General features: G+C 32.7%; 1 protein-coding gene across 8 annotated transcripts in view; it reads left to right on the top strand.

The window, feature by feature from the left end:
• Positions 1-14,347, top strand: part of ADAMTS6 (ADAM metallopeptidase with thrombospondin type 1 motif 6) — a 299,242-nt gene that overhangs the window by 177,866 nt on the left and 107,029 nt on the right. For 7 of the 8 annotated variants that reach the window (XR_008618068.1, XM_055086592.1, XM_024124793.2 and 4 more), the window contains 2 exons: positions 2,301-2,442; positions 13,287-13,394. Coding sequence is in view for 7 of the 8 variants with exons in the window: in XM_055086592.1 (XP_054942567.1) it covers positions 2,301-2,442; positions 13,287-13,394 (250 nt within the window). In the remaining variant the exon portion in view is untranslated. The remainder of the gene's footprint in view (positions 1-2,300; positions 2,443-13,286; positions 13,395-14,347) is intronic. The other variant, XM_055086594.1, reaches the window with a different exon arrangement.

The raw sequence follows: 14,347 nt of genomic DNA, 5'->3' as shown, positions 1-14,347 counted from the left end.
TTGGGATAGACTTTCTCAGAAGAATTTTCCCACAGGTGACCACAGTGCATGCCATTACTTCGTCGTCTGGAGGCTCCTGCAATGGTCATCTAATTTGGTATATTTTACAGAACGTGAACCGTGATTTGAAGACCATTAATAGCTGGGAATAAGAACTTTAAATGAAGCAATTATTCTTGCTTCCTCCGGGGTTAAGCCAATTCTTAGTTTGCTATCAGGAAAGAATTTTTTCCTCAGGTTATTTTTTCCTCAGGATCCTCAGGTTATCCTAATCTTAAACTCTTTTTGGGGGTCCACATACTTCTTCCTCTAAGTTTTTAGGTTAATTTTCTGTAGTAATAAAAGTAATTATGTACAATAATTTTTAATGGATTTTGAGTTGGTGCCACTTAGGTGAATATATCTTATACTTTCTTTGTATGCTATTGGCAAATGTTTTTATCCGTAGGATCCTGTAGTTAAGTACTTCAGTGCTTAAAATTTTCCCATTGATTTATATAGAACTTAGCTTGATATTTTATTTTTATTACATATTTAGCTCCTTTCAGATAGACTTTTATAGTTTTGTTGTAGATAGAGATGAAACTAATATTTTAGGAGGAAAATTAGGAAATTAAACTACTAATACAATTATCTCATAAATTCTTCTTCCATTATACTTTTCACATTGACCACTTTATCACTAACCTTAATATAAATTTTGAAGTTACTAGTAGAATTACATTTGCCTAAAATTTGCATACCCATATATTTTACATAATGAAATAAAAAGAACTTACTATTTTTAAAATTCACTTAGAAATAGTTTTTCTTGCTGAGGTACATGACAATTTCTAAAAGTACAAAAAACAGAAAATAAAAAGCATTCTGTCATGAAATCTGGATAGTTGGGTGAAAAAAGTTGTTCTCAAAAAAAAAAAAGTTGTTCTCTATTAGTTAGACACCTAGAGCAGTGACAAATGAAATGATTATAATAGCCAATAATAACATCCATCTATTCAGTACCACATTTAATATTCCATTTAAATATTTTTATTGTTTAAAAAATTAATCAAGAGGGACATAAATGAAAGAAAAAGGGCATAAAGAAGATAATATTCTATCCTTTGGGTCTTTGAATCTATCACCCTATGCGTAGTATGGTTCGGTTTTTTAAAGGTATTTATTTGCTACTGTGCAGATATACATTTTTATTTAACAAATTTGCTTTCTCATTTTAAGAATATGATAAAATTTTAAGTGAATAGGAAACATTGTTATGCATGGTTCTTTCTTACTTACCTATAAATGAAAATTTGTACTGTCCTAAATAATAGTTGAGGAACTTTCTACTTGTGAAATTATTTTCCTTTGGCAAAGTGGATGGAAAAGATTTGAAAAAAAAAAACACAAGTGCTGGCACAATTGACAGGAATGTTGGAAAAAATTTTTAAATGTTGGCATAGGAATTCCTTAAAAATTCTAACTTACTCACATGTGAAATGAAAGTAAAAAAGCATCTGTCCTATTTTATGCACACTGACTAAATAAAAATGAACAATTATATTTAGCAAAGTATAAAGCTGTTTAAACTAAGATACTCTCTCTGGCTTTTGGCGATCTTTATGTTATTTGTTCCACTGAATTAAAATATTATGTTTGAGTGCAAGCATACTCTGAAAAGCAGAAATTATAGAGAGAGGAGAACATTCTCTTTTCCAACTCTGATGATCCTAGATGAAATATGAAATTTTTGAGAGACTAAACACTTCTAATATACTTGAGAGGACAACTTTGGATCTTGGCCTCATCTGTCATTCAGCCCATTTGTTATTGAAATATTTCAAGAAGCTTTGGACATGTCTTACCACAGTATCTATTGTTCTGCCCAAGGTGGAAGTATATAGATTAGGTCTTTAAGGATCACAAACACAATTTTTTTTTCCACATTTGATGTTTTTGATTCTACTACCAGATGTGGTTATATTTCCACTGAAAACAAACAAGAAGCTTAGAGCAGTATGAAATTGTTTTTGATTCCTTCAGAAATTAGTTTAAATCAGTGTTTAAAGGCCAACATGACATTTTTAGATTGTTTTGTGAGATGCTTGTATTGTGTCTTGGTGCTGGAAAAAACTATTGGAGCTCTTATTCAAGTTTTAGTGAAGATATTCTGTTTTGCCATATGATTATTTATTTGTAGAATATATTGTTTTTCAAGCATCAATTATTAAAACAAAGAGCTCAACACATGGTTTCATAACTGTGATTGAAATAGTCCACAGTGTACCTAATTTCCTTTGATCCTTTATGTTGAACAGTTCAGGCCGTGGTACTTGCCTTGATAATGAGCCTCCCAAGCGTGACTTTCTTTATCCAGCTGTGGCCCCAGGTCAGGTGTATGATGCTGATGAACAATGCCGTTTCCAGTATGGAGCAACATCCCGCCAATGTAAATATGGGGTAAGAAGTCTTAATCCTTATGTTTAGTCATTTATATGTGTTTTTCATGACACAATTGTTAAGATGGAATTTTGATGAATGTAGTTTACCTCTGGTAACAGTATTAACATAAATATGGCCTTTAACAGTGCTCTTTTTCTGATATAATTTGTACAATATCTATTTCTAAATGTTTGAGTAATCCTGAATTAGACAAGTTTCAAATGTCTTGTGAGGATTCTGGGCAGAATTTTAAAATTTTCTAACGTATTCCTTTTTTAAGTTCTGAGTTTACAATACTAACTTTTGTTTGTCTTCAAAATATTATGATTTTGAAACCTCCCTGACTCCCCACCTTTTCTGGTACTCTAATAATTGGGTTAGGGCATTTTTACTTTGGCTAGGAGCCTTTATTTTAGCTTATACTTTTAGTATTGAGTCATTTCAAGTTGCTTTATCCACTGCCCACATTCTAACACGATAACTGAGTGCGGACAAGATGACATTAACCCAAATAGAGAAACAAGGAAAATTGCTATGGAAAAAAGTGGAGGTATAATGATTGACTCTTCTTGTCTGCCTAAAAAAGTCTCAGTGTCTATCTCAAAAAATGTTTAAAAAAAATTCTTTTTTAAGTTTCGTAGAGAAAGATTTCAGTGTCTAATATAGGAAGATGTTCATAGTAGATACACAATAAAAGCATGTTGAGTGAAAGACTAGGATTTTTAAATGAAGAGTTGTTTGTCAAAAAATATTCAAAAAGTATTTAAAAAGCAAGTTTAAGGCTTAGTTCCAACTTTTACGCAAATAGTGTATTTAAAATCCCTTTTTAAAAATAATAACAATAAAAGGAATTAAGTTTTAAGGTAGTTAAGACTAAACAATATATGCGTTGTACTGTACCAATTATTCTTTTTGGGTACAGTACAAAAGAAAGTGATTTTTTAAAATATCCCTTGAGTGACAAGTATATTATTATTCCTAGTAGGCTTTGGCAGCACATTTTGTGCACTGGATTCAAAGATTGTGTGCAGCTATCTAAAGATCTAGAGCCTTGAATAAAACTTTGGCATTTCTTGTGTCTCTGTGAAGAGTCTGTACTTGTTTCTTGTTTCTGTGTGGTTTTAGTTTCTTTTTTCCCTTGGGTTGCTTTTTCCCTCAGAAAAAGTCAGTCAAACTTTAATCACAGTCTTTGTATATACTTGTAGCTTAGTAGGTTGAAATTCATGATCAAATGTGATTACAGATTTTCTGTTAGATTTTTCTCATCTATGGTCTCTCATTTCTTTGTTAGCAAGTGAAAATGTTAATCTACGTTTAGTGCTATATATTACTAACAGAGTTTCTTGGGTTGTAACAGATTCTTTACAATCACTTACACCTCTTAAGCTTGTGCCTGAAAAATTGGGTTTACACAGTTGACAGCACACAAACACCCAAAACACACGTGTTTTATCTGGATTATCCCTAAAATTTTAAATGATTCTAAATGCTACTTTAGAAAATAATAGTGGCTTTGAAGGTGAGAATCCAGACAGGTAAACAAGTCATGCTTCAGATGGTAGCTGGAGGGAAAAACAAACCAGCCCTGATTTAGATGGCTATCTGAGTGTAGTATCCTGAGATGAATGCTAAACACAAGCACTGGAGGTTTAGAAAAACACTGTAGCCTTTTAGTGAGGAGATACATTTGGTATTGAAGCATCATGAAATGATCCCTCTTTCAACTAGCAGGTCTCTAATGATGTCAGAAAATATTTTAAACAATGATCTGCAGAATGACCCAGAACTGCAGCAGCGGTCAGCTTTCCATCTCCGTCATGTGGTCATTGTGGGGATTATCAATGACTACATCTGTAGTTATGAAAAATCTTGCCTGAATTCTTTGTGAGTAAGTTCATTAATATACATTTGGCAATTTACCAGTGGAACAGAATAGAGACCCGAAAATGAACCTATGCATATACGATCAACTGATTTTCAATCAAGGCGCCAAGAATACACAATGGAAAAAGCATAGTCACTTCAATAAATGGCTTTGGAAAAACTGGACAGCCACATTCAGAAGAATAAAACTGGACCCTTATCTTACAACAGATGCAAAAATTAACTCAAAGTGGATTAAAGACAAATGTAAGACCCGAAACTATAAAACTACTAGAAGAAAATATAGGGGAAAATCATCTTGATTTTGGTCTTGGCAGTGATTTCTTGATATGAAAAGCACAGGCAACAAAAGTAGATATAGACAAGTGGTACTACATCAAAGTAAAACGCTCTGCACAGCAAAGGCACAGTCAACAAAATGAAGAAGCAGTTTATGGAATTTGGAGAAATTATTTGCGAACCATATACCTGCTAACAGGTTAATGTCCAAAATGTATAAGGAACTCCTACAGTTTTAGCAAAAAAGCAAGTAATCCAATTTAAAAATGGGCAAAGGAACTGAATAGACATTTCTCAAAAAAAGATACACAAATGACGAACAGGTATATGAAAAGTTGCTAAACATCACTAATCATCAGGAAAGTGCAAATCAAAACTGTAATGAGATATCACCTTACACCTGTTAGGATGGTTATTATTTAAAAAAAGATAACTAGTGTTCACAAGAATGTGGAGAAAAGAGAATTCTTATACACTGTTGGTGGGAATGTAAATTTGTGCAGCCACTGTGGGAAACAATACGGAGCTTTCTCAAAAAATTAAAATTAGAACTACCATATTATCTAGGAATCCTACTCCTGGGTGTATATCCAGAGGAATTGAAATCAGGATCTTTGAGTGTGTATTCTCATATTTATTGCAACATTATTCACAATAGGTAAGACATGGAAGCAACCTAAATGTTCATTGACCACCAGCAGATTTTACTCAGCAACAACTTTTTACAGCGAACAGCAGCTAACTTGTTCTTGAAACCTTTAGAAAGTTAAAGAGTGTGACAAGCATGCAAAGTGCTTTTCATTTACCTGGCACATGGCAGATATTCTATACATGTTTCCCTTTCCTCTGTGAATATCTTTGTCATCCATGATACCATCCTATATAGCTGATATGCTAATAATGTTTTAGGAGAATCTGAGCCATCTGTACTTTGGGGACCATGTTAAGATACTCTAACGGTCACATTTTGACTCATTCTCATCCTTCAATCTGAGCTCACATGCAGTTTCTCTTCAGACAGATTTTCTGTCTGATCCATCTATACGCAAAGGCTTCTCCGAGTTACTTACATTTATGCTCCCAGTTAAAGCATAAAGGAAATTATGCTTTTATTTCCTTCATAGCACTTATTACAATCCATAATCATTTTGCTTATTTGATTGCTTGTTAATTAGTTAAATGTGATCTTCTAGGTAAGGCCTTTCCTAACAACCTTATCTAAAATTGCGCATGCATGCATGCACACATGCACACACGTACACAAACACACTCACTTCTTGTCATTTTTCCTTGCTTTATTTTAATCCTTACCATTTGTTACTTTCTAACATACTATGTATTTTACTTGTTCATCTTGCTTACTGCCTGCCTATTTATTCATGGCTATTTATAAAGTGGCACAATGCGTGCCTCATAATAGGAGCTCAGAAAATATTTGGTGAATAAATGAGTGAGAAGAATTATCTGGTAAAGAGAGAGAGGAGTAAATTGATACAGCCACTATGGAGAACAAAATGGAGCTTCCTCAAAAAACTAAAAAGAGAACTACCATATGACCCAGCAATCCCACTACTGGGCATATACTCTGAGAAAACCATAATTCAAAAAGAGACATGTACCACAATGTTCATTGCAGCACTATTTACAATAGCCAGGACATGGAAGCAACCTAAGTGTCCATTGACAGATGAATGGATAAAGATGTGGCACATCTTTATCTTTTTATGGCTGAATATTCCTCAGCCATAAAAAGAAACGAAATTGAGTTATTTGTAGTGAGGTGGATGGACCTAGAGTCTGTCATACAGAGTGAAGTAACTCAGAAAGAGAAAAACAAATACTGTATGCTAACACATATAAATGGAATCAAAAAAAAAAAAAGGTTCTGATGAACCTAGGGGTAGGACAGGACTAAAGACGCAGACGTAGAGAATGGACTTGAGGACACAGTGAGGGGAAAGGGTAAGCTGGGACGAAGTGAGAGAGTAGCACTGACATATATACACTACCAAATGTAAAATAGATAGCTAGTGGGAAGCAGCCGCATAGCACAGGGAGATCAGCTCTGTGGCCACCTAGTGGGGTGGGATAGGGAGTGGGGGAGGGAGACGCAAGAGGGAGGGGATATGGGGATATATGTATACATATAGCTGATTCACTTTGTTATACAGCAGAAACTAACACACCATTGTAAAGCAATTATACTCCAATAAAGATGTTAAAAAAAAGAGAGAGAGGGCTTCCCTGGTGGCGCAGTGGTTGAGAGTCCGCCTGCCGATGCAGGGGATACGGGTTCGTGCCCCGGTCCGGGAAAATCCCACATGCCGCGGAGCGGCTGGGCCCGTGAGCCATGGCCGCTGAGCCTGCGAGGATCCAAATCAGACTTATAGGCCATGTTAAGAATTCTAGGTTTTTAAGAGCAATGGAAAACTACTGAAAGATTTTTAATGAATGAAACCAAGAGAACTTATTGATGTGCAGAGAATCATGGAGTTTCAAAGACACATTATCTTAGGAAACAAATATGATTTTGTAATCTGGGAAAACCATATTGGAAAATTGATGACTTTTGTAAAGTGATCTATGTCCTCTTCCCTTCCCTTTTCTCTTCCCGTCCAAAAACACCCTACACAGAGTACTAAAGCAACTCTGCCACTGATAATACTCCCTTATAGCAATGCCCTTGTTTTTCTAGGGAATTGCAGATTTACTCTTATTTTATGGGAGGGTGCTGCTCCATAATTTTATGAAATGAATGGAGGTGTTTAGTACAGAAGTATGTGGGCTCCATAATTTTGACTTTAATATTGCAGAATCCCAGTGTATTGTGGTGGAAACAGAACATACAAAAAGAAAATATGACATTGCTTTGGAAACTTTAAGACTTCTCATTCATTTTGAATCTTTCCAGGGGAAATGTGTTTGTGGCAAGTGCTCTATTTTACTTACAGATCATTAAACTTTTTCATGTTTCTCTTCTACATACCTCAATTAAGTGATTAATGATAGAATAATCTGTAAATGGCTAAGTGTACTATATTTGTTCCATACTTTAAGTTATGAGAGATTTTTAGGATCTAATATTAGACATGAAAGATCAAGGGAATATATATGTTTATATATAAAATTGGATTTATTAATTTATAGGAAGAAATGTAGCCTCTGTTTATATTCAGTCAACTGTACTGAAATCTGAACATTTTATTTCCTAAGGAAGTCTACCCAGTAGACAAATTTATTATCAAAAGTTGTTTGGTAAGCATAGACAGGATAGTATAAATTATTTTTATTTAACATGTTAATTAATATCTTTAATAAACGTGCCATCAAGCTGTGTCTGCCTGAAGTATAGCTCTTTGGAGTAAGGGTAACCTGTTACAGATAAGATATTTGAGTTCTCTCATCAGGGTATTATCCCTGTGGAGTATACTTAAGACAGACCTCTTTTGTCTCTTAGACTCAGTTTTTAATGTTTTCATGCTTACTCTCTTTTGTTTATTATTTTATCACTATCAGTTAGCTAAGATTCAAGTAATTTTTGCTTTCTCATTGAGAATCATTCCAATAAAAATACTTTATTAGTCTTTTTAGGGTACTGTTGGCTACCTACCTAATTTTATTTTTAAGAGATGCAGATAACTTGGGAGAGGATAATAGTGAAATACTTAGAAGTACATATAAGGGAAGTTTAAAGAAATTGAGTTTGAATAGCCTGTGAAAAAGAAAGCTAAATGTTGGCTTCAAAATCACTTTCAGGCTTTGGAACATTTATTATAGTTTGATTCCTGGTAACAAATTGTTCTCCTTCCCCACCAAGAGCATAAAAAAACACAGTCGCCTTAATTTTTACAGCTGGAAGGTTGTAGATTAGGTAGTAGGAAGAATTTCAAGTTATTAATTATTGAAATTTTGTACTGAGGGAGATTGTAGAATCACTTTCCTTGAGGATTTTAAGGTGGCATAAATATTCTACAATATGGTTTGATATGGACTTAGGAAATAAAAGGTATGGAATTGTTTTAACACCTCAATATTCTTTTGGAGTCCAAACATATATATCAGGCATATACTTGACAAGAAGTTGAGGTAATTTTTATTTTACCTTGAATTTCAAGCCAAAATCATAGGTTCATAATCATTTGTGTTCTTAGAGATCAGTAGTTTTTACTCTGGGTTTGCTTCTTAGAAGTATTTTTTTAAAACAAGTTAATAATTTTTAACCCCTTCAAATTGATAATTAATGTTTAATCTGCATTTCTAGATTAGGTTTTTGTTTATATATGTATATATGTGTGTGTATTTAATGTATATATAAAATACATATAAAACAAAAAACATATATAGATATAATCTTTTTTTTTTTTGCCTTTTTTAGGATCTCTTGCACTTAAATTACCCACATAACAATATTAACCTATTTAAAACTGAAATAAGGGTGCATTATTTTCTTTCTTCAAATGACTACTAAATACCTGGAACCAGGCCACAGGGTCACCATATGTTGGTTTTCAATTTTCCTTTGTGTGATACAAGGATAAGTAACCTTTCTAATCACTGATGCTCCTTCTTGACTTCTTCAGTGCTCTGCTCTCCCCCTGGGCCATCATGATCCTTTATTCCAAACAGCTGTGGAGAGATACTACCGATAGGATAATGAGGACAAAGAGAATATTTCTTATCCAGAAGCAAGAACCCAAGATGGCCTAGGCTTTAGGGTTTCCCAAGGGCAGAAAATTTGTGTGTGTATATCTTTATTGATCTTTACAGTTGTTTAAAAAATTAAAAAACAAAAACCATCTAGCAATAAAAATGCCATTTTCTCTTCATATACTGTTTTACTTTCCTAATGATACAATAGTTGTGAAATGGTTTTACGCCTTTATGATATCCCTTTCCCCCTTATGTAAACTGCAAATTTTAATTTTCCCAGGTAAATCAAAGGGTTTTTCTTCCCATTTTTTGGCATCATTTAATAGCTATAGTTACTTGAAAAGAATGGAAACATTAGAAAAGATAATCCTAATTTCTTTTATGGTACTGAAAGGGTCTTTGACTGTAAAATAATCAATTATTCTATTCTGATCAAAGGAGCCCGAGTTTAGTTCTTTACAAAGTTATTTTCTGAATATCAGGTAAATTATTCTTCATTAGGTAATTACTTTAAAACCCTCTCTGTATATTTTTAATTATGATTTATACTTGCTAATATTTTCATTGTTATTAATGTTTGCAAACCATGTCATTCATTTGAAAAATCAATCTGATTTTAGAAATTTAGAAATTTAGATTTTTAGAAATCTGGGAGTTGATATTAAAATTTTACATAAGTAGGAATGTTTTAAATGTCTTGTCTTTTGGAAGACCATGGAACACTTTTGAGGAGTATGTTAACAGTATCCTTAAGTGGTGATGTTACGTTTAGAAGTTCCAATAATAATAATGTATAAGTTGGTGCTTAAGCTCATATATTGAATGGATATATTATGAATTAGTACATAATAATCTTAATTTGAGTTATCTTCCTTTAAAATACGGGTAAAGGGTAGGAGGATATTATGAACATTTAGTGAGTTTTTGTATTATATTAAAATACAAGTAAACCTTTACTAATCAGCCTTAATTGGCCAATGACTTTATTCAATTTTGATACATTTAAAAGAAACTGAAAAGTACCTTAATTGTGTGGAGATATTTTGAGCATTGATATCAGACAGCTGATTCAAATCCAGATTTAGTTAGGATTGAAGCAAATTGCTAAGTCTTTCTGAACCTAAGTTTCTCATGCTTTCTAAATAAGAAGATTGTCATGATGATTAAATGAGATACAAAGATGCCTAGCACAGTAGTTAACAGTATACCCTGAAAAAATGTTAGTTTCTTTCTTTTTTTCCTGCCTACAACATTGCTGCTAAGAGGTTATTTAGTGTATGCTGGAGTATCTCCAGTGATGGGAAATTTCAGTTTTATTTTATGATTGTTCAGGTCTGATTTTTGGAAGATTTTCTGTACATTGAACTGAAATCCGCATAGCCCCCAGCTTTTTAAAAACTTTTTTCCCCAGTTTTTTTGAGAAATAATTGACATAGATCACTGAGAAGTTTATGGTGTACAGCATGATGGTTTGATCAACCATGGTCTAGGATCTAGCAGTTTAGAGAAAGAAGGGTATTTCTGAAAGTATGAAATTGTTCTCAGATTCTTTCAGGAAGCGTACCTCTTGCTTTCTCGGTAAGAAATAAAATTTTCTTGTTTTTTGTCTTCCAAGAGAATATTTTTTATCTTGGGATTCTTAATTGGGGTATCAAAATCTTTCTTAACCAAGTTAATATTCTAGATGAGAGATCTATTTGAAAACTCTTCAGAGTCTTCTCCAAGACTAGCTTAACATCTTGAGAGTGTTTCCCATCCTTAGATTTCTAGTCCCATACTTTAAACAACAATCTGTGAGAAGTTAATGCCCTAGCAGAATTCAAATCCCCGAGAGCCCACTAACATAATAAAATCTTTTAAAAGCAAGAATCAAACTTTCAAAATGTGTCATTCCCTAAAGGATAAGACGGCTTTATCAGAGGACTGTACTGTGAATCTTGAGATTAAAGTTTTGTAAAGAGTATATTGAGCACTTGCCATTTTGGGTAGAGATTTTCAAGGCATTTTTGGAAAATAGAGTTTCTATAACTTGACTAAATAGTATGTTTTCCTAATAGGTTCTATGAATACTGTCCTTTTCAATGATAGAATTTTCATTGCATAGTTCTGTCTAAAGAAACTTTAGGCTTCTTTTACTTCTGTCTAAAGTAATCATAAAATATCAAGAGGATGGTCCAGGATTATGGATAATTTTGTTAGCGATTTCCTAATACATTGTCCTAGCAATGCGTCTCTGTTTTTGTGAACATATTTCTCTTTGAATATGAATATTTTTGATACATGGGATAATATTTTAAGAGCTTAAAATGGTAATCCTACTGCTTTTAAAATAAACTAAGAGAATATATTTAGGAGCATATAGTAAGAAACCATCTCCTATAGAAAAGGAAGAATAAAGTAGTATAAATAACATTCTCTTTTAACAGAAACTGAAGCTTTGAAAGAAAGTAGAATTTGTAATACCTTGGATTGTAAGAACAGGAAAGTTTTATCTTTATATTATGATCCACCGCACATGTTTTTCTTTTCTGATGTTTTAACGTTCTTCTAGCTCAGTAGTTCTCCACATGGAATTTAAAGTAGATGAATAAATTAGATATAATATATAAATTTTGAAAAGTATTTTTAAAAGTCTCATATAAATTTTATGTCTCTTTCTCTGCCTGGTGGAGTGGAGCACCCTAGAGAGGGGCCCAAAAAGATTCTTTCTTTTTGCTATACTCTGAGGCATCTCCATTTGTACTAATGGTTAACCAGTGAATTTATTGTTACTGCTGTATTTCTGAATTGTGTTTATGTGACATAAATTCTTTTTAAAAATTTTTAATTAAGATATAATTGACAAATAACATAATGTTAGTTTCAGTTGTACAACATAATGATTCAATATTTGTATATACTGCAAAATGGTTACAACAATAAATCTAGTTAATATCTATCACGATACACTGTTACAGACTTTTTTCTTGTGATATGTGGCATAAGTTCTTACAATTATGTTTTGAGAATAAAAGAGCAGTTGGGGAATAATAGCAATAGAATTGAATGTTATATATAAATGTGTCTTTACATTCAAGATTAATATATTTTTATTGCAAATATATATTTTTTACTTAATGGTTCCAGTTTAAATTAAAAACCTTTATCAGTAATGATGCTAGTCGACGATCATATATAACAATAAACTGAAAAATTTGAGTATTTTCTTCAAAGCAATCTATGTTTTGGCTGTTCAAAGACTTTACTTTGGGATATGTTGGACAGCTTATTTTAAAATCTGATAGATTAATATTAGTGTGAACAAAATGAGGTATTTTATATTGCCAACATTACAATAAGTGTAATTCTCCCATAGTGAGGTGGGATAATGAGAAATCATAATAAAGAAGACAAGACAGCGCCAAGTAACATCTGAAATATATCAGTTATGGAAATGTCACATAAATAGCAGCATTTGTTCAAAACCAAATTTCCCTTTCATGAAAGTGGGCTACATTGATGAACTGCAAATAACATTGCTAGATTGTTCTTTAGGCATTTATGAATTTTATAAATCACTTCCTGTCCATTCCCGTAGTCTCTCTCTTTCTCTCTTTTTAAAAAATACACTTTATTTGAATATTTCAGTAGGACTAGGAAATCACCTACTTGGCCACTCTATTAGTAATTGGAAAGTTTGTGCTATTGTATGTTTTGGGGGAGTAATAAACATATATTTCCTTTCTACATATTCATTCTTTCTCACTACTCTTCTCTATTAATGAAATTTCTGCACATTATTTTAAAAAGATTCTAATCAGTATTAAAAACTAAGATATACTTTATCCACTGAAATAAGAATTATAAAGACAAATATTAAAATGATTTTGTGAAATGAGTAACCTACCTTCCAGAAGGACCACCTCCAAAATCCTCATCTATGATGCTTCAACACCATCAAGAGACAAGTAATGCTTAGTATTGCTTATATACTATGGGTATTTTTATAGAAGAGTGGACATGATTTTAGTCTCTACTTCTGATCAACTTGCTTTTGCCTTCTTTCCTAGGAAGTGTGTAGAGAGCTCTGGTGTCTCAGCAAAAGCAACCGCTGTGTCACCAACAGTATTCCTGCAGCTGAGGGAACACTCTGTCAAACTGGGAATATTGAAAAGGGGGTAAGCTCAAATGATTCATTAGCTATTTAACATGTAGACTAAACTGATAAATTTCTGTTGTTGATATTCAACCACTAGGAAATCATGCATAGTAATTAAAATGTGCTTGAGAAAATAATAAATTCCTAGCCTAATGAATTATCTTGATATCTGCAAATATGCATTGTTTAGGAAAGTATAGTGAGCATTTTCTGGGTCAGTTTCACCTTTCTATATGTATACGTTTGAGTTATATTTGCACAAAAACGTTCAACAACAATCTTATTTAATAGAGTCTGTTTAGTCATATGTCTGTTTTTTTTCCGACAGTATCCAAGAAAATTATGTGATCCTAAAATAGATTTTATAACTATGGTCTAATGAGTCACTTTTAAATTGCAATGTGTGAGAAAGATCTAGTAGTAGAAGAATAGTTAATTTATTGAGCATAGAAATTGTTGCTAAATAATTTTCAGTTTCATCAGCCTAGTTTTCAAAAACTATAATTATTAAGAATTGTTCAAACAGATAAGAATATTTTAGGCTATTCCTGAAATTCTTTAGGAATTGCTATATATGTGGATTCTAAAATTTATTGCTATGTCCTGAATTTACAACAATAACGACACTGTCATCTGTTCTCAGTTCTGACTTCTTCCATGTTAGTTGGGCTAGTTTCAAAAAAGATTACACTGAATTTCTGCTTGCAATCTGACGTTTAAATAAAAAGAATGAAAGCTTTTGGGCAGCTGTCACAGTTTATTAATCCTTGCTGACGGCTTCATTCGGGACCCATGACCTAGTGCCATGTTGATGGCTTTTCCATGCTGAGTTTGGAAATGTTGGTAAATTATGCTAAATGTATGAATTGATAGGGTAATTTTTTAAAGATTAAGGATCTTTTTTTGAAACTTTTGTAAGTAGCCAATAAAAATACAGAGACCTTCACACACTACCAAAAATTCCTTGCTTTT

The sequence above is a fragment of the Physeter macrocephalus genome, chromosome 8 (assembly GCF_002837175.3).
Source record: "Physeter macrocephalus isolate SW-GA chromosome 8, ASM283717v5, whole genome shotgun sequence".
NCBI classification, from domain to species: domain Eukaryota; kingdom Metazoa; phylum Chordata; class Mammalia; order Artiodactyla; family Physeteridae; genus Physeter; species Physeter macrocephalus.
This window is presented reverse-complemented; position numbering and strand designations above follow the sequence as displayed.